General features: G+C 47.9%; 1 protein-coding gene across 2 annotated transcripts in view; it reads left to right on the top strand.

Moving 5' to 3' along the window:
- Positions 1-5,670: 5,670 nt before the first annotated feature.
- The window catches only part of Htra1 (HtrA serine peptidase 1), a 57,728-nt gene continuing 41,235 nt past the window's right edge, over positions 5,671-22,163 (top strand). The window contains exon 1 of one of the 2 annotated variants that reach the window (XM_029560721.1): positions 5,671-6,245. In XM_029560721.1, the coding sequence (XP_029416581.1) occupies positions 5,771-6,245 (475 nt within the window). In that variant the 5' untranslated portion in view covers positions 5,671-5,770. The remainder of the gene's footprint in view (positions 6,246-22,163) is intronic. The other variant, XM_008827262.3, reaches the window with a different exon arrangement.

Genomic DNA, 22,163 nt, shown 5'->3' with positions numbered 1-22,163 from the left:
AAGAGGGAAGCAAGGTTTTCCCGTGGGAAGCATGACCTCATGGGTAAGAAGGTTTAGGATGGAGGAAAATCCTTATGGGGCCCTTGATAGCAGGCTTCAACTGGCTTATTATTTCTTCGTTCCTGTGTGCATAGCTGTGCATGGATAAGCACAAAGAGCCAGAGGCATGTAAACACACATGCATACATGTGCATCCACACACACAGAGGGAAGTATAGACACACACACACACACACACACACACACACGAAACCTGTCAAGGGGGTCCCATAATCTTTCAGTGTGACTTTTTGGAAGGATTTGTTGAGACTTACTATTTGTTGGGTTTGGATATGATTTGAGTGTGTCCCCTAAGGACTTGTGAGTTAGAAGTTTGATCCCCAGTGTGGTGATGTGGGGAACTGGTGGACTCCTTAAGAAGTGGGACCTGGGGTGAAGTGACTGTGCCAGCTTTAGAAGGGATTAATGTAGTTTTTTTTTTTTTTTTTTTTTTTTTTAATGTAGTTCTTTTAAAAATATGTCTCTCATTTATCATTTTTATTTTATGTGTATGAGTGTTTTGTCTGTATGTATGTAAGTACACCCATGTGTATAGTGTCTGTGGTGGCCAGAAGAGGGCACTGGATCCCCAGAAACTGAAATTGCAGATGGTTGTTAGCTGCCATGTGAGTGCTGGGAACTGAACTTAGGTCTTTCAGAAGAGTAGCCAGTGCTCTTAACCCCTGAACCATCTCTCCATAAAGCTCTTAAGGGATCCAGGTCAGTTCCCAAGAGAGGAGGATGATGTAACTAGAATAAGCTTGGTCCCCACATGGCTTCTTCTTACTTCCTATCTTGCTATGTGATCACTCCCTTTTACAGCCTGTTCCCCCACGTGCCATGTTGGGTGTGGCTATGAGTCCTTCACCATTGCCTGAACCCCATGGGATGGTCTGATCTTGGACTTTCAGCCTCTTGCCCCGACAACTATGAGCTGAAAATATCTTTTCTTTCTAGGTTATCTAACCTCAAGTACTTTGTTAAAACAACAGAAAATGGACTAAAACAGGTTCTCCTCTGTCAAGTTGCTTATTTTCTCTTCCAATTTTTATTTATTTATTTATTTATTTATTTATTTATTTATTTATTTATGTATTTATTGTGGAACTAGGGATTGAACCCAGGGCTTTGTGCATCACAAGCCAGCACCCTATCGCTGAGCTACATCCCCAGCTGAAGTTGCTTTTCTTAATGATCCATGATCAAGAGTGGGACTCGATCAGAGTGATCACACTGAGCAGCCCATCTGCCAGGCTGGTCTTACCACTCTCTTGAGCATTCGTATGTTCTGCCTCCTGGGTACCGGGTGGTCCTCTGTTCCTCTTCCTCTGTTAACCTTTCCCTGATGAAGTCACAGCAGGCTCCCAGTGTTGGGGTGATACCATCTTTCCCTGAGGAAGTCCTTTTTAAGGAAGGCCTTAATATCTTATGATCATTGTACATGTACATACCTCCTCCACCCGTGTCAATCTCAGGGCTGGATACAGGCCAGCACACATGTTCCTGAGGGTGGGCTTCATGTTGCCTGTGCTAATATAGGGACATTCAAAGGTCAGATGGATAGGGCCCCTGCCCTGGGGATAGGGTGAGCAGGGCAGGAACAACCATGTAGGGTGGTGAGACATAGGAGAAAAGGTGCTGAACGGGAATGCCAGGTGGGGGAGGCATGCGGAGTGGGACTGGAAGGAATGTTGAGCACATGGTATGTATTGATGGGCCTGAGGTGAGTCACTCAGGGAGACCTGCAGTCACTGCCATTTTTCTGGTTCCTGAGGTCCTTCAACAGCATGCTCAGAGTCACAGAATTAAGGGCCAGAGATGGGATTTGAACCCAAGTCCTTCAAATGATGCTCTGCTTCCTCAGGTCACATAAACCATATGGATGGGGAGGAAGGACATTCCCAGGAGAGGGAAGAGCAGAGCTTTAAAGTGGCCCTGTAATGAGTGGAGTGATGTTTGGTGGATAACTTAGTACCAGGGATGAACCTACAACCCACCCTCTGAAAGCTCTATGAAAGCATAAGAGGGAAGTTATAATTCATAAAGGGGTCTACTCCCAATGGTCAGGATCTACAATGTAATCCATTATGCAGAGTGATAATAACAAGCCCTGTCTCCAACCCAAGGACCCTCAATATTCTGAATTTACAGATTAAGGACAAAATAACAGGAGTAGATCCCATAAGACTGGCAAGACAGGAGTAGCCCAACATTCCCCAGATCACTTCCAGTTGCTCCTTAAGCCATATTTTCCCGCCTCTCAGCCAAGTCCAAACCTGCCTTGATATTCCATCGTTTAGACCAAAGACTCTTCCAAAGACCGACCCCACCAAGATAATGGTCGTCAGAGATTTAAGACAGACTTTTAGCACTGAAATGGGATAAAGAGGCATAAGTCCCTTAGTGGAATGGATAAAGTACTCAGTCCACATACTCAATCAGAGCAACTGTGTGCAGTTGGAGGATCCAATGTTCAAACAGTTCCCTTTCCGTTGGGGTGGTCCTTGGATCTGAATGGCGCATACTTCATGATCTCCCTCTTCCAAGACCAAGAAGTCTGGGGCAATGAGCCCTGTTGGACCTTGTCACTACTGTTTCCCCCAGCAAAGACACAAGACTCTGGATGCCTCCGAGGGCTGCAGAGCCCCTCCCAGGAGTAATTACACCTCCTGCCTCTAGGTGAGGGGAGTAATTGACTCCAGTGGGCAGTGTAATGGGGTACAGTGAAAGCTGGTCTTTTGAAGAGATGCCCTGGTGGTCACATAAGCAGATATTGTGGAAGACCCTTATTTGAAGTTCTCTGGGTTGATTGGAGTGGGACTTGTAGTTTATTCCCTTTCATTATGGCATTTAGATACTCTGCCCCACCTCAGGGCCCCTCCCACAAGAAGAGAGAATGCTCAGCTCCAGGAGGTCCATTTGACCCCTATATTTATAGGGATATCATAGGAGTGCCCTGGGGAGTCCCAAATTAGTTTGAAGCTCAAAACCAAATAGTGACTGATTTCAAGTCAGCCTTGTTCTGGTGGTTGACTAATAATGTATAAAGGATCAACTGTATCTGTTACAATCACCTAAGCTTTGTTATCTATACTGGGGATGCTGTCAACTTAGCCTTTCCTAACAAAATGGTTTGGGAAAAATAGACTGGCATTAAATATGATTTTGGCTAAGAAATGTGGCATTTGTGTATTGCTGGGAGAACAACGTTGCACTTTCATCCCTAACAGCACAGCTCCAGATGGGGCCATTGCCAGGACTCTCCAAGGTCTTAATGTTCTTGATAATGAACAAGCAGAAAATTCAGGACTAGACAAGCCTTTACTAACTTAATGGAACAATGGTTGGTAGTGGAAGGGAATCACGACCTTGGCTTCAACATCCTTAATTATAATAGCTGGAGTCATGATTCGAATAGGATGTTGTATAATCCCTTGTGTTAGAGGCTTAGTCCAGAGATTTATAGAAACAGCTGTTGCCAAACAACCTCCACCCCTATATCCACACAGCCTTTACTGTTTAGACACTCGGGAAAAAGAGGCCCAATACCTCCTAACAGAATTTGAAGGAAAGGATTATATAATAAAATGTGTGTGTGTGTGTGTGTGTGTGTGTGTGTGTGTGTGTCTGGGGGAACTGTGATCAATTTAGGTTTTTTCTATCAAACAGGTTTAGTAGTTGTATGCCTGTCTACCCCATCCCCCACCAACCCCAGTTCCTTCGTTAAGGAATGCCTCTGTCCAGCCAGATGTAATCTACTTTCTGGCATGCCCATATATCTGATATCCTCACTCACTGCTACATCTGGACTGGTGATCTCCTAAAAGCCCCCCCACCCCCCTTTTCCCTGCACCCTTTCCTCTTTTTCCTTTCTGGTCATTTTTCAAGCTAGTCAATCAGGTGCGGATTGAAGGTTGAACCTCAGCCAGTGAGGTACAGCTAAGTGTCCCTTGCATAGGGATAAAAAGCCAGCGCCATTTTGGCCACATGTGCATGGTGTCCTGCTTTTAGTGGCTCGGCATGCTTCTGCGAAGAAGGAAAATTTGCCTTGCCCAGACACCTGGAACTGATGTTCTACGTCCTCTGCAAGTACAGCAAATGCTCTAGCTGTTGAGCCGTCTCTCCTGCCCCAGAAGAGTTAGTCTTTATGCTGCTGGAGAGACACCAAAGCATCTCTCATGTCAGGGGCTACAAGGGCTCCTTTCCTCTGTCCTTCATGGGAGGCTCCCTCTGGGACCTGGCCGCAGCTGAGACCCACAATCGAGGGATATGCTTTGAGGTGACTTTATTTTTTCCCCTCCCTGCCTCCATTCCTCCCTCCCTCCCTCCTTCTCTCCCTCTCTCTGTTTTTAAAAAATATTTTACTTATTATTATTTTATGTGAGTGAATGTATTGCCTGTATGTGTGTAAGTGCACCTGTGTTGTACAAGGCCCCCGGAGCCGGAAGAGGGCGTTGAATTCCCCTGGAACTGGAGTTATGGATAGTTGTTAGCCGCCATGGGGGTACTTGGGCTAGAACCTGGGTCCTCTGCAACAGCAGGGGGTGCTTTTAACCTGCGAGCCATCTTTCCCTCCAGCTCCTCTTTCTTGTTTTTTTGAAACAAGTTCTCCCTGTAGCCCCCTGCTGGCCTGGAACTCCCTGCCTGCTTCTGCCTCCGGAGTGCTGGGATTAAGAGGAGCACCACCACCAAACCAGACTGGATTTTATTTTTTAAAGTATTCTTATTGGAAAAGGAGTTGTGCACAAGGGACCTACCCAGATGGTGGGTTACAGAAAAACCAGTGATTTGTCCTTGTCCCAAGGTCAGCAGCACTCTTCCAAATGATTCCTAGTCTCCCTATGTCCAAAGGATTCATTGAGTGATTGGAGGCGATGTTTTTTGGATTGTTTTGAGATAGGGATCGCCTTTTGTTGCCCTATCTGACCTGGAACTCCGGGATTCAGATTATCCTCCTGCCTCAAGCTCCCAAGTGCTGGGACTACAGGCGACTGGGCCCTCCTGTGTGGTAACAAAATGTTTGTAGACAACTCCAGGTGAAAATTCAAACCCAACAAATCCCGGTGGCCACCCGCAGCCCGCCAGGTACTAGCCCAGGACTCTCCTTTCTGAGACGCGGGATGGCAACCGTGCGCTGGCACACGCACACCAACGAAAACGACTTTTAAAAGGAACGGGAAAAGTAAGGATTAGGTTGTCAAATGCTCCGCTCTTTGCTCTTCTCACTTTAAACTAGGTCTGGGAGCTGGGTGTCTGCTAGTCCCGCGGACGTTGCCTTCCCATCATCAGGTTCAGGGGGGCCACAGTCCCCACCCAGGACACGCGGTCCAGCCCATCGCATGGCCAGGGTCTATGTGGCAGCCCCTCCCCGCCGGGCAATCTGCTCGGCTGGGCAGGCTCCGCTGTGCGGAGTGTCTCTGGTTTTAAGGCGGCGGATCTCGGTGGAAAGGCAGCGGGAACGGAATTGCTTGGGAAACCTCCGCTCTGAAGAGGGCGGAGTCCTGCGCCGCCCCGCCGGGTCCCCGCGGCCCGCCCTCTGCCCGCCCCCTCCCTGGCCCATCCTCCCCGCCCCCCTCCACGCCCTTCCCCCTGGTGCCTCGTCACCGCCGCTGGGCCAATGGGCTGGGCCGTGCGGCTCCGCGCACTCGCTGCCGCGGTCCCCAAGACCCGGGCGCACGAACCTCGGCGCAGCTCTTTTGCGCTCGCCCAGCCCGCGGCCGTCGGAGTCACCATGCAGTCCTCGCGCGCTGCGCTCCTGCCGCTGCTGTTGCCGCTGTTGCTGGCCGCGCCCTCCTGGGCACTTCCGTCCCGGCCTGGCCGCTCGGCCCCTGCGGTTACCGGCTGCCCGGACCGCTGCGAGCCAGCGCGCTGCCCCCCGCCGCCCACCGACTGCGAGGGTGGCCGCGTCCGCGACGCGTGCGGCTGCTGCGAGGTGTGCGGTGCGCCCGAGGGCGCTGTGTGCGGTCTGCAGGAGGGACCGTGCGGCGAGGGGCTGCAGTGCGTGGTGCCCTTCGGGGTGCCCGCCTCGGCCACCGTGCGACGGCGAGCACAGGCCGGCCTGTGCGAGTGCGCCAGCAGCGAGCCGGTGTGCGGCAGCGATGCCAAGACCTACACCAACCTGTGCCAACTGCGCGCCGCCAGCCGCCGCTCGGAGAAGCTGCGCCAGCCTCCGGTTATCGTCCTGCAGCGCGGCGCCTGCGGCCAAGGTACCCGTGTCCGCTGCGTGCGCTCCCGGGCGGCTCCCACCCGCTCTATCTGGCCCGTCCCAGCCTGACCCGAGGACGTGCCCAGGAGCAGCGGGCACCCGCGCACTGGGAGGGACGCGCAGGGTCCCGGTGGCTGTGCTCGGTGGGTTCCCTCCGAGCTCTGTGCTCTGCTGCAGGTCGTCCGCTACTAGCAGGTGCCTTGCAGGCCTCTCTCCGAAGCCCCCCCCCACCACGAGACAGGGAGGAGAGGAGTACCATAAAAGCTCATTTCTGTTGCCTTCCTTTTCTCTCGTTCCCCGTGAAATTAACCAGGTAGTGTTCTTTCCGTAGATTCTCTCTGAGAAAACTTTTAACTTTTTGGGGGGTGGGGGGGGTGGGGAGAATAGTGGTGACCTGCCCTGCCCGGTCCGCACTTTGTCCCGCTGGTCTCTTGATCAGGAAGCGATTTAGTAGCGCTGACGTTTCGGGGATGTCGCTGACCCTCTCGCTTCCATTGTTTTGAGTCAACTTTATAAAAAAAGACCCTATCGCCTGTCCTTTTGAATGAGCTCAACTGGGCGCTGGCCCACAAAATTTGCAGAGGCAGAGGAGGGGCAGGTTGGGGATGAGGTAAAATGTAACCTTCTCTGTTCATGTGGCATCTCTGTACCCACAGAAGCTGTTGTGGCAGGGAGGTGGTGGTGATGGGGTGGAGGAAACTGGAGACATGCCCAGCTTGCTGGCAGGACCGTTCAGAGATGCTTCTGTTTCCCTGCAGAGATGTCCTGTGGAAAAACAATAAGTTCAGTCTGGTCAGTCCAGCGGTGTGGGGACCTGCCAGCTGGGCCTGGCAGTGCCTGGCTTCAGCTACAGGACTCCTGCTCGAGGCCAGCACTACCTCCTGTGTGCATGTTGTGGAGAGAGGGCTAGGAGAGCCCAGGATAGAGGGATTGATCTAGATTTTTCTTTACAGGAATATAGTCCAGCATGACCATTTTAGATGTGGCAGTTTAACTCACATGGACAGGAAGGTACTAGAGTGGTGTAGGGAGATGGGAGGCTGTATAAACTCTTAACACCAGGGCACAAGGCTGAGCCCGAGTCCCGGGACACTCAACCTCATTAGGGAGAGGAGAGTTTTTCCAGAGAGGCGTAATCCAGAGGACTTCCAAATGGCATGGTGAGGAGGCACACACACTAAGCACCAGCCCATGTGCCAGGTGAGTTACGCTGTGATCCCCTGTGCTCTCACAACCTCTGGAGGAGGAAGCTTCTGCCTTCATTACTGTTTTACACACAGTGGAACTGAGGTTGAAGAGTTTGCCCAAGGTCACTGGAATTTAAACTCAGGCAGCCTTATTCAGAGCCCATCCAGAGCTTGACCCCAAGGGTGTGGGAGAGGGGCTTCCCAAGGGGCTGAAAGCGCATCTCACCTCTCGGGGGAAGTGGGGAACAACAGTACAACAGAGTGGACACTTGTGTGAGGGGTGGAGAATAGATTGGTGTTGCAGGAAACCGCTGGAGATGGCCAGGAGTGACCCAGACTGGTGGCTCAGTGCCTCCAGGAGGAGGAAGGGTTACATCATACATGCTAATGTTCTTGAATAGCCTCAGCTCAGAGGAAGGCTGGTGTAAAACTGACGTAGAGGAGGAGTACAGAAGGCAGAGAATTTGGGCTACTCTAGCAAGAATCTGAGTGTTCAGTGATGACATTGAGAAAATCATATTTTGGTAAAAAGACAAGGTGGGTGTTACTGTTTGTGGTCTTGCTGCGTGGGTCCCTGAGTTACTGACGTGTGAGTTGCCGAATTTATTACTAGTAAAGCTGAGTCAGTTAACAAGGTCTGGAGTTAGCAGAATCCAAATACTTAACTGGTTGAGTTGCACTGGAGAAATCGGTCCCTCACTGGCCATTGTGTCCCCAGTGACCCCCAGATGCGCCAGTGTGGCGTCAGCCACCAAAGAATGAGTGTACTGTCCCTGAAAGGGTAGAGACAGAGGAGATGTGGAGCTAGTGTCAGCCACCTCTCCTACTTTTGTAAAATTTGCTGAGCTATGTAGTGTGCCTGACATTGTTTGTGTGTCTGTCTGCCTGGCACTTAGGCACTGATAAATGTGTGGGTGGATGGATGGATGAATGGATGGATGGGTAGAGAAACAGGAGATGCTTGGGATACACAGCTGACCCACTACTTTGCTTTGCCCTCATTTGCCATCTGAGGCTGTATCCTGACTTGACAGAGGTGTCTTCAGGTCCAGAGCCTGGGATCCAACAGCCTTCATTCAGCTCTGTCCTGGTTCTAGCTCTTAGCAGCTGGTGCCTAGGGCAGCTAGCTCACTTGATGTCACAGTTGAACAAGGAGAATGGGCTGTCTGCTGTGTTGTGAAGGATTGGTGTGACTCCTGCTTTAGCCAGGTGGGCAGAGGCCTTTATGAGAAGTGCCACTGAGCAGATGAAGAAAAGCATGGAGAAATTCTGAGGCAGGATCTGGACAGAAGCTGTGGAGACAGGTGGGACTACTGTTGATGTCCCAGGCAGACAAGCCTTGCTGTGGGAGTCATGGTGGCCCTTTGGATGGAGAAAGTGCCACCTTTCAGAATAAAACTTGTCTGTAAGCTGTTCAATGAAAACATCAGCCATCTCTCATTGTGCTTTGGAAATACAAGCAGATTATTAGTGCTGCAGGATTTGGCTAAGAAACTATTCAGTTACGCTGGAGGATAAAGATCTGTTTTTATCCAATGTGTTGTTCAGGAGAATGCTAAAAGAAAACAAAACCAAAATTAATGGGTGTGGTGGTTCACACCTGTAATTTCAGCAAGACGACCGAGAGTTCAAAGCTAATTTGAGCAAGAATAGGACCGAATGTCAGATTGAAAAAAAAAAGAATTGCAATCAATAATAGGATAGTCACAACAAGGCAGACATATAATTCATGCTTATTCTGTGCCAGGCATCTCCTTACCAAGCCTTTGATCCTCCTAACAATATCTGTGGTGTAATCTCCCGAGTTCAGATGGGGACAGTACCTTGAAGGGTCCATGTCAGAGCCCTGTTCATAACCACTACTCTGTGCTCTTGATGGAGTCACAGAGATTATAAGCCAGCTCCAGCTAAGCGGCAACTAATTACAGGTGCAAATAAACGGTGGTCCAGATGACTATGGCTTTGAGACCAGGAGGGATGGAGACCAGCAGGGACGGATCCCCGCTCTCCAGCTCTCCCTCAGCAGGCACAGGAGTCGGGACAAGGTTACCTCCAGTTACAACTCCTTGGTCTTGCCATGAAGAGCAAAAAAGTACAAGGGGTTGTAGTGAAGATGTTTCCAAGCCAGAATCCCAGACTCTAAACTGTTCTTGGGTAGGGGAAGGCCCTTCCATGTGCTGAAACATTCTAAAACAAAACAAAATAAAAACAAGCAAGCAAACAAACAAACAAAAAAACCCAGTCAGGACTGTGGTGTGCTGAAGATCTCTGCTAAAAAGGGGACAAAGACAGGAAAGAGTCGTGGAAAAGACTCCCCAGATAGTCTTAGCACACACTCCAGGAAAGCCCACCTTAGTACAGACAGACCCCACATGGACAAGCTGAAAGGGTTCGAAGCACCAGGTGGGGGTGGGGGTTAGGTGAGGCAGCTAGAAACTTCCTGCTAGAGGTTTTTTAGGAGCACCTAGTCCTGAGCTTACTCCAGAGCCGCTGAAGGCAGAAGCTACGGAACAGAGCTCACAGACGTCTGGACTGTTTGTAGACCTGGCTTTAATTGGCTCATTTATTTATTTATTATTTATATATTTATTATTTATTTTTAAATATTTTATTTTTTATGTGTGTGTATGCGTGTATTGACTGCACGAGTGTAAGTACACCTGTGTCACGCAATGCCCGTGATGGTTAGAAGGCATTGGATCCCCTGAAACTGGAGTTAGAGATGGTTGTTAGTTGCCATGTAGTCACTGGGAATTGAACCCAGGTCAGTACTCTTAACCACTAAGCCATCTCTCGAGCCCTTAAGTGTCTCTTTTATGCGATCCTTAATTAGGTCATCATTGTGCCTGTGAGTGCCTGGCCCCTGGGTATTTTTTCGTTTGTCAGGTACAACGTTTGCTAGAACCGTTTCTGTTACTACCAGTTCCGATGATAACAGTTCTGATTTGTCACTTAAAAAATAAGCATGTCGGGGAGGGAGGACTAGGCTTCATTTTAGGACAGAGTTGGTAGAGAGAATGAGTTTCAGTCATTTGAAACTTGGAAACAGTCTTTTGAGCCATTTATAGGGCTGTTCTGTCTTGGGTTGGTATATTTTATTGCTCTAATGGTTTTGCTAAATAGTTAAAATCTTAAGACTTCATAAAATTAGTTAACAGGATCAAAAGCCAAGCGTTTGGCTTACTTCACCCTATCCAGGAGAGCAGTAAATAGATTGTGCTGGAGCTTAAAATAACCAACCACACGTGGTCGGGATGACGGCTGGACCGTGAGCTTGTTGGCAAGCTGCCTCTGCACGGCAGGCTGGATTCTGAGTTGGTTTGGAGTTGGGTGATCCTGGACAAATTTCGTGCCTTGGATTCAGACATCAGATTTTCCATGAGCTTACATTTCTCATGGATAAATAGCTCTGGCTTCCTGTGAGGCAGCAATTCTTCCTGCCAGTTGTCTGGGGGAGCCTTGAGTACCAACGCTAGGCTTTGGCCTGTGTGTGGCAGTTACTTGACCTGATGACCAGCCAGTGGTCCTTAAGGCATCAACAATGGAGGAAACAGATCGGGCGATTTATGAGATCCCTTTGAGCTGGAGTGGCCTGTGATTCTTATGAGGAAACACATCTCTGAAGAGGTTGTGGTCCTTCATTAGACTTGGATGGATGTCCTAAGAGTTACTTTTTTTTTTTTAAATTATAATGGGCAGAGCCAAGGTTAGCACTGAATGGCTGCATCCCCTCTTGAGCTTGGTCACCTATCCCTTCTGCTTTGTGTTGACTGATGAATGTTGCTGGTCAATGGGGGCCCCATGCCCACTTCCAAGAATGAGTGTCACAGAGAGAGCCTTGCTCTTTCCTTGTGGCCTTGAGGCTGGGCTGCGTCTGGGCTGAGCTATTTTTTTTTTTTTGGCATTTCTACCTTCTCTGCTATTAGGAAAAAAAGGAAAATGCTACCAACAGAGAGACTGGGGTTAAGCATTCTGAATCCTTTTCCTAAAGACGCTCAGAAGTGGCTGGGAAGATGGTATGATTCAGCCCTGTTCAGTGATGAGTGTTCAGAAGCACAGGGGACATTAGCCGGGATGACATGCCTCAGAAACGGACATAGGTAGGTGTTAATGTAGAGGTATGTCTGTGGTGCTAGAAGGGTCCTGAGTTCAGTGCTGATAAGCCCTGTCATCATGAAGCTACAAATGCAGCTCAGAGGAAAAGGGCTGAAGTGTCCTTGTGTGGTGGGGTGCATGCGGTGGGTTAGAGATGCACAGAGAAGCGGATGGGAAGATGTGTCCTGAGGTTGACACATGGTTTGCCAAGCATGAGGTTGGAAAGGTTCTCTGGGCTGAGGGAGTCAGACATCACCTTTCCATCACCCTCTGTTGGATGGCCCCAGTCATTACTCAAATCACCCAAAAAGTATGTAACGTCCTTTAAATTAGGAGCTGCATGTCAGACACACCTGGGACTGAGACTCTGTGTGTATGTGTGTGTGTGTACATGTGTGAGCATGCATGCATGTAGAGGTCAGAGTTTGACTTTGGGTACCTTCCTTAATCACTCTCCAACTTATTTTTTGAGACAGGTCTCTCACTGAACCTAGAGCTCATCGATTCAGCCAACTGGCCAGCCAGCAAGCTCAGGGACCCTCCTATCTCTGCCTCCCCAGAGCTGAGATTATAGACATGTGCAGTAGTGCATGGCTTTTTGTTTTTGAAGTTTTGCGAATTTCATACAATGTATTTTGATCATATTTAGATCCCCTCCCCTATCTGCACCTCCTTACTATTCCCTACCCAATTTATATATAATACATATATATTATTAAGGCCTACGACTCAAATTTGTGTCCCAAATGTTTTTCTGTGTGGAGCTTGATTAATCCCCCAAGAGCGTCACCCTTCAAAGAGACTGACTCTTCCCAGCAACCAGCTATTGGTTTCCCGTAGTTCTTCAGGTAGGGTTAGAGTTTCTTACTCACTTTCCCATGTCTATGCTGGCGTTTGTCTGACTTGAACTTGCATGGTACTTGTGCATGCTGTCACCATTGCTGTGAGTTCATATGAGTAACTTCCCAGCGATCTGGAAAACTCTTTCTTTGTGGCAATTCACCACTTCTGGCTCTTACAATCTTTCCACCACCTCTTCTTGCAGTATCTCTGAGCTTTGGAGGCAGAAGTTTGCGCTAGGTGTCCAGTTCAGGGATAATTACTCTGTACGCTCTTATTCTTGGCATGTTAGGTGCCCAGCTTTTTACTGTGGTACTGGAGATGGAACTCAGGACCTCATGCTCCTAGGGAAAACACTTTCCTGACTGAGGCATTTCCCCAAACTCTTGGGACTTTTATACTTACCTCATTTATCCTCCCTAGAGTTGGTGATATGCAGGAGATGGCAGTTGACAGAAGTCCTTCTTTGCCTTGCTTGGTTTGATTTCCATGCTATGGAAATTTCTCACAAGGGAAGATTTGTCATGTCTTTAAAACAAAACAAAACACAACACCTAGTTTTGGAGTGTACAAATACCCTGCTATTTTGATAGCTAGGACAAGCTGTCGAGTTAGCATATTTCATAAACACAATCCTGTACAGCATAGCCTGACAACAGCTGGTCCTTCACCACAGGAGAGTCACGTCTCCCTGGATACACGAATGTCTCTGAAGGCATGTTGTCGTGGTTGAAATTTCTGATAATTTCCAAATTCAAATAACCCCTGACTTCATGAGTCAGAGCCTTGTGCAATATTCTGGACCTCAGGGACATCTTTCTCATTGGTTGTTTGATGCGCTTTCCAGAAGGAGATGCTGGGCCGCCTGGACAACCAGCTGTGTTTTTCTCAGTGTGGGTGCGATGTGCGTGAATTCCCATCCACACTGTCTGGGTGAGATTCTACTTGATCTTCCAACACTTGTGGCATCTCACGCCCTGTGTCTAAGATGAGCTCTCTCTTTGATGCCAGCACTCTAAATGGCAGTCACCACTCTTATGTGCACAGATGGACGCAGAGTGCTGCCAGTTGGGATTGCCTGGGCAGATGGCTGCCAGCTGGAAGAAAAGGAGGACTCAGTGTCCAACAGTTACAGCTGTTTTTCTCGGACACAGAGTGAGCTACCTGGAGATCAGATGTTCCATTATTAGGTCAAGACAGGGAAAACATCACCAAACAACAGCAGCTCAAAGAGCAACCACTTGTGGTGTTGTGGACTGGTCTCATTATGGGAGCCTTGGTCTTCCTTCACGGACACCCAGGGAGGCGGGGACATTATCCCTGCTACCCAGGCAAGGAAACAGAAGAGCTTTCAAGAAGTTACTTATAATTCACTCAGGGTCGCCCAGTAGGAGGAGACAGCCAGGATTTTAACTCAACTCCAGCTCACTCCCAAACTGTTGTGGGATTTCTGACTACAGTGTTGTTTAAGAGCATGCTGGTAAGTGTCTGACTATTTGGAGCATTTTCCCGCTTTCTTCCTTTTATGAATTTCTAGTTTAATTCCATTGTGGTTTGAGAACATTGTATGACATTTCTATTCCTCCGAATTCACTAGAGTGTGTTTTCTGGTCTTGAATGTGGTCTGTCTTGGTGACTGTTCCACGTGGCTGGAGAAGAGCCTGTGTTTGCTGTTGGATGGAATCTCTCAGACCTCACTTAGATGCAGTGGTTGTCAGTGCTGTTCAGATCTGCTAGACACTGATTTTGCACCTGCTGCTCTGACAGATCCTGAAAGAAGGTTGCTGAGTTGTCCTGAGCCTATTCTGAAACACCAAACTGCAGTCTGCATTATGGAATGCTGCTAGAAAACCCGTCTCGCCCCTCTTGGACCTTCGGATAAGCCACTGACTCCCTTCAGTCTCAGTTTCTTGGTCTGCTGCTCAAGGTCAAGGACACTGTCTGGGAGATATCACAGAATGCTGTAGGTCAGATAAGCTAATGAGCTAGTGAAGGAGTTTTATCAACCACGAATAGGGATGCTAGGATCAGGACCTCAGACAGCAGTTCTAGATGCTTCAGGTTTCCTGCTAGAAAAAGAACGAAGAATGAGCCAGGAAAATGGTGTACTAGTAATTTTTCTGTTACTGTGATAAAATGCCATGACCCAAAACAACTTAAGGAAGAAAGATTCTATTTTAGCTTATGGTACCTGAGGCCAGAGTCCATCATGGGAGGACTGGCAGGGGCAGGAAGCAGGCTGGTTACATTTTATCCACACACAGGAAGTCCGAGAGAGAGAGAGAGAGAGAGAGAGAGAGAGAGAGAGAGAGAGAGAGACAGAGAGACAGACAGGAAGTGGGGTGATACTATGAAACCAAAGCCCATACCCAGTGATTCACTTCCTCCAGGAAATCTCCTAAAGGTTCCACAGCCTTCCCAAACAGCGCCACTCACTGGGGACCAAATGTTTAAATACATGAGCCTATAGGGGACATGTGTTATGTAAAAAACCACAGATGGAAAAGGCTTATGGTGCTGGGTATCAAGGCATGGGTCTTTGGCTAATGTGTCACTATCATTTCCTGTTACTACAAGGAAGTATCAAGAGACTGAGTACTTTATAAAGAAAAGAGATTTATTCTTTTTTAAAAAAATATTTTATTTGCTGGGCATGGTGGTGCACGCCTTTAATCTCAGCAATCAGGAGGCAGACTCAGGTGGATCTCTGTGAGTTCAAGGCCAGCCTGGTCTACATAGTGAGTTCTAGGACAGCTGGGGCTACAGGGAGACTCTGTCCCAAAAAGACCAAAAAATTTTTTTTATTATTTTTATTTTATGTGTATATGTGTATTGTCTGCATGTAGGTAAGTGCACCCGTGTTGTACAATGCCCATGGAGGTCAGAAGAGGGAGTTGATTCCCTGGAACTGGAGTTATGGACAGTTGTTAGCTGCCATGCGGGTGCTGGGATTTGAACCCGGGTCTTCTATAAGAACAACCAGTGTTCTTAACCTCTGAGCCATCTCTCCAGCCCCAGAAAAGAGATTTATTTTACTCACTGTTTGCACGTTCACTCTCATGGTGGGAGTATTTGCTAGAGAGATCATAAGACAATACTAGAAGTCAGAGAGAGACCCATGGGGGCCAGACTTGTTCCATTATAACCACCCTCTTGCAAGAACTAACCAGGATCCCAGGAGAACTACCTTAGTTCCTTCTAAGGGCTGCATTTCCCAGTCATCTAGTCACTTCCTTCCAGGCCCTATCTCTTTCAGGCTGCACTATGTCCCAGCATCACCACACAGGACCAAGCTTCCAGCACATGAACTAACTCTTAGGGGCCACAGTCAAACTATAGTAAGCGGGTTTTCTTGTCCCACTGAGGTGTGGCAGGTAGCTCCTGCCCAAGGTGATTGAATTTGACCTTCTGTTTAGGGAGGTCAAAGGGCAGAGTTCATTCTCCTCTCCTCCAAGGGTAGAGCACACAGAGCACAGGGAGGGCACACGCTCCTTCTTGAGAAGCTGTGCTCTCTGCCTGGTGTTCTTACCAGGTGGAGTTCCTTCTAAATGCTGAGGGAGTTGAGTCGCCTTAGATCTGGCATTTCTCTACCAGTTTGACCTTTTGACTTTGAAAAAAGTCTCATACTTTGCAGCCGTAAACTCACAGTGGCTGCATTCACCTACACTGGACCTGCAAAAGCCTGGCCCTGTCAACAGTCAGTCACTCATGGGGCCCTAACTCTCCCTACGGAACTATTATTGTCTGTGGCTAGATTCTGAGTGAGTGTGGGAGTCAGTCATTGTCTTTAAGTGTATAGCCAACAGTGAGTCTACCAGACTCCAAAGGATAGTTTCTGACCGATGGTCACATAGACATCCATGTTTAAATTTAGTGGGGTCACAAAACAGAACAAAAAATATGAATGTGGGGAAGAGATTTGTAGGGTAGAGGAGGGCTTGAAAGAGTGGAGGGAGGTAAGAGATGTTGGAAGGTACAGGTAATCAGAATACATTGTATGTAAGTATGAAGTTGTTAAATACATTTGGGCGTGGTGGCACACGTCTTTAATCCCAGTACTTGGGAAGCAGAGGTAGGCAGATCTCTGGGTCTTCAAGGCCATCCTGGTCTACATAGTGAGTTCCAGGACAGCTGGGGCTACAGGGAGACCCTGTCTCAAAAAGACCAAAAAAAAAAAAAAAAAAAAAGTAGCCCAGTATGGTTCATCCACCACTGGAAAAACCTCAATAGGAGAATCCTCACAACAGTCTAGGAGGTACAGGAGGAGGGGCTGGTGGCATTGTGGAGAGGACCAGACGCATTGCTGTTTTTCAGTCTGTGGGCTCTGGGGTGCCTCCCATTTGCAGTCTGTTCATCATTGGTCACCACGGAATCCTGGCATCCTTTGGGAAATATCTGCTGTCACTTTCCACTGCACATCCGTAGCCACATCAGCTCCTCATTTTCATGTTTTCTTGGAGCTTGTGGACCTGGACATTGTCTTGTGGAAACACTAGTGGCTGGTCAAAGTCACCAGCTGCTGGTAGGGACGACAGTATCCCAGAGCATGTGGCCTGGGGGTAAAGGCACTGGAGATGCTGGAGAAACTTAGACACCCAAAGGGAACTTGACTCTCACAAGCTAGGTTACTGCACTTATTAAGGTGAAGCCTGGGCCCCAGCAGCCACCTGTCCTCAGTAGGCCAATTAAAGACACAATTAATAATAAAGAGCATAGCCACACTGGGAAGAGAATCAAAAAGTTCCAGTGACTCCCCAAGTCCATCTTTGGGGCTCTGACATGAGGCTTGTATTTAAATAGAGGGCAAGAGACTCACATAACTAAGCAGTCCAGGTCAGGGTGTGGTCCTGCCGATTACTGACCCTTCAGCTGTGGTCTCTGTGCACGATGGAACTGTATGAAATCTCTTCCCTGAAGATGAGTTCTGTGTCAAGCTGACACCAGGTGAAACTCTTTCATCGGCTAGTATAAGATTCCTCAGCAAATTCTGATTTCTTGGAAACCATTGCTTCAGTGGTCTAGATAGCCAAAGGGTGGGGCTCAAGGGTCTCTTTAGAGTAGCTGCATGTCGGGGCTAGAGAGATGGCTCAGTGGTTAAGAGCACACATTGCTTTTACGGAGGAGCACATGCGGCTTTTGCAGAGAACCCGAGCCATTTCTAGCACCCACATGGGGTGGCTTACAACCACCTGTAACTCCAGCTCTAGGAGATCCAGTACCTTCTTCTGGCCTCTGTGGGAACTGCACTCATGCGCACAAACACACACATAATTAAAAATAAAGTATTTTTTAAAAAAGATACCTTTATCCCTGTGGGGGTGGCTATAGCTGTGCAAACCTGTGCAGCTTATAGGTTTGGGGCTGATCCTGTGAGCCCCCTCAGTGGCCTCTTCCTGGGGGAGCAGTTAGGTGTTTGGGAGAGGCTGGCATCCGTGATGAGATTTTCCATGAAGTCTGAGAAACAGTGTTTTCACTCTTCCTTTTCAAAATGATATTGAGGAGAATTTTTTCTCCTTGAGTTGGATGACTACAGTGACTACGAAGCGATCCGGGTGGTAACTGGCTTCTCCCCTCCAGTGTTCTGATGCTCTGGAATGGTAATTACAGTGCTCTTGCTGCAGGGGAAAATCTGCATCAGTATCGTAGTGGATGCCGGGTGAATCAGGACTGATGCCTCAATGTCTTAACCTGTGGTTAGACTTTCTTTGGGGTGAATCCACCAGGTTTTTCCTCTTGACGTAAAGGCTCTCCTTGTTTCTTCACATGTTTAGCCATCATGGGAAACATACCTATACATCTGATGACCTGTTCTATTATCTGAGCTTTTAAAAGTTAGAAATATAATTTATCATATCAGAATAAAGAGGAGATTTATGCCTGTACCATCACCTAAGTGCAACAGTTTCTTAATTTCTGCCTAAGCAACATCATGGTTTGGTTACCAGTTTCTCCCTTTGACTGCATTTGAGTAATGGCTGTTATTGTGAACACTTGTGGGACGAGCATTTTATGTTCAGGGATATTTTTGTGCCGTGGGTTCTTTTTTTTAATATTTTATTTATTATTTTTGTATAAGTGCACCCATGTGTGCAAATAATCACAAAGGCCAAAGAGGGCACCAGATTCCCTGGAACTGGAGTTACAGACGGGTGTTAGCTGCCATGTGGGTCCTGGGAACCGAACCCAGGTCCTCTGCAAGAGTAGTCAGTACTCTTAACCACTGAGCCATCTCTCCAGCTCGTGCTGTGGATTCTTAAGATAGACACTGAAAAATGTGATAGCTGGGTGGGCGGATATGGATTTTATTTTATTATTTATTATTTTTGTTTTATTTTTTGAGACAGTCTTAACTGGGTAGCCCTGGCTGGCCTGTAACTCGCTTTGTAAACCAGGGTGGCCTTGAACTCTCAGAGAGCTGCCTGCCTCTGCCCCCGAGTGCTGGGATTAAAGGCCTGTACCATCAGCCCCCACATGGAAGGTTTGGGTTTTTATAGCTCTTGGTGTATGTTATTAAATTCTTTCCCCAAATAGTTGCAACAGTATTTGTTGTTACCAGCTATGGAATCTTTTTTCAAGTGGTATATATATATATGTGTGTGTGTGTGTGTGTGTGTGAGAGAGAGAGAGAGACAGAGAGACAGAGACTGGGTGGGTGTCATTGGGTGTCATTCCTATGTGCCATCTACCTTGGATTTTTTGAGACAGGGTCTCATGGGCCTCAGGCTCGCATGCAAGCTCCTGATTCCCCGGGCTGGGATTACAAGTTACACACTACCACACCTGACTTTTTGGGGGTTCTAGGGATTGAACTCAGGTGCTCATGCTTATGTAGCAAGCACCTTACCGACTATCTTCCCAGCCCAGGTATGGAGTTTCAACCTCTTAAGTCACTGAAGGTCATCAAGAAATTCCCTCAAAAGAAATCCTTCTGCTAGATGGAAGAGGCTGGTTCCAAGTCAGCTGTGCTGTTCACTCCGTAGATTTTCCTGTTTCCCAACAGGTACCTTTGTCTTTAGATTTATCACTGTAAGAGATAAGCAATCTTTGGGGTAGAATGAGCACTTTGGACATTTGGATTTACCTAGATGGTGCAGTTGTGATCATGGAACCTTTAGGCTGAAAGAACTTGTGGCTGTCAAATTGGTTGGCTAGTCAAACATTCATGTTTTGAGGGGCAAGTGAGGGGCTTGAAGGTCCAAGGGCATCAGTGATACATGACAGAGAACCCAAGTCTCTGAATATCCAGCTCAGGGCTCACTACATGGAGCTTTCTAGATGCCAGCTCTATCTAGGATGTAAATGAAGGCCAGATGGTTGCTGTTTGTTCTGAAAAGTGAAGAATATGTTTATTCAAGGTTTTGTATGATATAGGAATATAATGTGAGCCATAAATTCAGTTTTCTAGTATAATAGTTATATTTAAAAAGCAAAATCACCACACGGGCCATTATTATTTTATTTTATTTTTTTTGTTTTGAGACAAGGTCTCTCTGTAGTCCCAGCTGGCTTGGAACTTGCTATATAGACCAGGATAGCCTCATCATAAGATCTGCCTGCCTTTGCTTCCCAAGTGCTGGGATCAAAGGCATATGCTACCATTTCTGGCATTTTACTTCTTAAAAATGACATCATTGGGCTGGAGAGATGGCTCAGCGGTTAAGAACACTGGTTGTTTTTGCGGAAGACCTGGGTTGGAATCCCAGCATGTACGCGGCAGCTAACAACTATCCGTAACTCCAGTCCCAGGGGATCTGACAGCCTCTTCTGACCTCCGTGGGCATTGCATGGCATGGGTGCACTTACCTACATGCAGGCAATACATGTATACACAGAAAATAAAAATAATAAAATTTTAAAAAATGACATCGACATAATTCACATATTATATGATTTGCCCTTTAAGTGTTTTTATATGTTCCCAGAGCTATAGACTTATCACTCTTAATTCTAGAACATTCTCCTCATCTTTAAAAGAAGCCCAATACTCATTAGCAGTCACCCCATATTTCCCTTTGCCTGGCCCTAGCCAATGACCAGCCCACTTCCTGTCTCTATGAACTTACTTTTTCTAGACATTTCTTGTAAGCGGACTCCTGTAACAGGTGGTCTGTTGAGACTGCCATTAGCATTATGTTTCTGAAGCTCATCCACACTGTAGCCCCTGTCAGTGCTTCAGCATTAAAAATAGGAATATTCTATAGAGACGAGACTCAGTCATTGAAAAGATAAGAACAAATGCACCTTTCAGATTTATTGGGCCATATAATTTTCTTTAGAGCTATAGAAAGAATGTTAGAAATTGTCTCACTTCTTCCCTCATCTGACCAACAAGGGAACTGAGTCCCAGAAAAGTGGAGTGGCTTGTGTCCGGTCCCAAGCCCACTTTTAACTTCTTTTGAGACACTGCTCCCTCAGTGTCCACCTCAGTATTACAAGTTCCCTCTGCTGTCACGCTTGTTTACCAGGCCAGTAGCTCATGAGCAAGCGGTAACTGGTGCTGCTCTGGCCTTTTCTCGGATGCAGGGCCTTTTCTCCATCTTCCTCCCTTGGGTCCAGCTATTCTTCTGCCTCTAGAGGAGCAGTTCCCGGTGCTCTGCCTCCTAGCCTTGCTCTGGGGGGTTGGGGCTTCAGAGGCTTGAACAGCCAGGCAGCTCCAGACAAAACAACCCAAGGAGTCACAGCAGGAAGAAAGCCCAGCGGAGGAATCTGCCAAGGTCAGGACAGGAGCCAGATGCTTATCAGAGGAGCTGTCAGCTGTTTGCCTGCAGTTAATAGTAGACACATGCTGGGTGTTCAGAGACGGCTGAAAAACCAGGCTAGAAAAGATGATCAGCCGTATTCACCATGGTCACTACCATTTTCTTATTCCTTGCCATAGAGACTGTGAAGTAATTTTTCAATGAAAGTATCATTAAACACAGACTCATTGTGCTGTAAAAGGCACTTTTTCCCAGGAAAGCCAAAGCTTCAGAACTAGGCTGAGCTTGTGAGTCATAGCACAATTAGGGGCTCCAGGCCAGCTGGCCAGGTGCCCCCAGCTGGGTCCTGATGTGGCCTGTTGAGGGAGACAGCCTTAGACTTGTTTGGGTCATCCAGCCTCTTCACTTCACCTGCTGAGAGTCCTGTCTGGGCACTGGGCTCTGCGGCCTGGGCCCAGCCCCCGCCAGTGATCTCTGTGGAGAGTGCCACCCCCTGGCATCGCCATCTGAGGTTTGGCATAGGGTGAGCTTTTCCCACTTGGAGTCGTCTAGGAGACTGTACCGGAAAGAGGGGCTGCCAATGCTTGGAAGTGCCAGCGTGGGCTAGAAATCGAGGCCAGGCTCCCTGGCTCCACCCCTTTTCTTTCTTTATTCAGTAGAAGGAAGGAGGTCACAGGAAACTCTCATGACTTTACTTCTTTACTTCTGTGCTTCTACACAGAACACAGGGAGTCCATCAGTCAGATTTGCCTTGGACTCTGTCTACTCAAGGATCGCTTCGAACTCTCGATCCTCTTGCATGCACCTCCTGAGTGCCATCACCCATGCTGGGGATTGAACCCAGGGCTTTGTGCATGCTAGGTAAAGACTCTGCCAACAGAGCTACATCCCTAGCCGCCCTAGTTTTTGATCTTAGGAAAAAGGTAGTAGACAGGCATGGTGGTACACATCTGCATGCCAGTACTGGAGAGGCAGAGGCCAGAGGATTGCCACACATCCCAAAGCCAGCCTGGGCTACATAGTAAGATCTTGTGAGGAAAAAAGGAAGGAAGGAAGGAAGGAAGGAAGGAAGGAAGGAAGGAAGGAAGGAAGGAAGGA

Source organism: Nannospalax galili, unplaced genomic scaffold (genome assembly GCF_000622305.1).
Source record: "Nannospalax galili isolate Female #2095 unplaced genomic scaffold, S.galili_v1.0 scaffold31, whole genome shotgun sequence".
Lineage (NCBI taxonomy): Eukaryota > Metazoa > Chordata > Mammalia > Rodentia > Spalacidae > Nannospalax > Nannospalax galili.
Note: the sequence above shows the minus strand (reverse complement) of the source record. Positions and strands in the feature narration are given on the sequence as shown.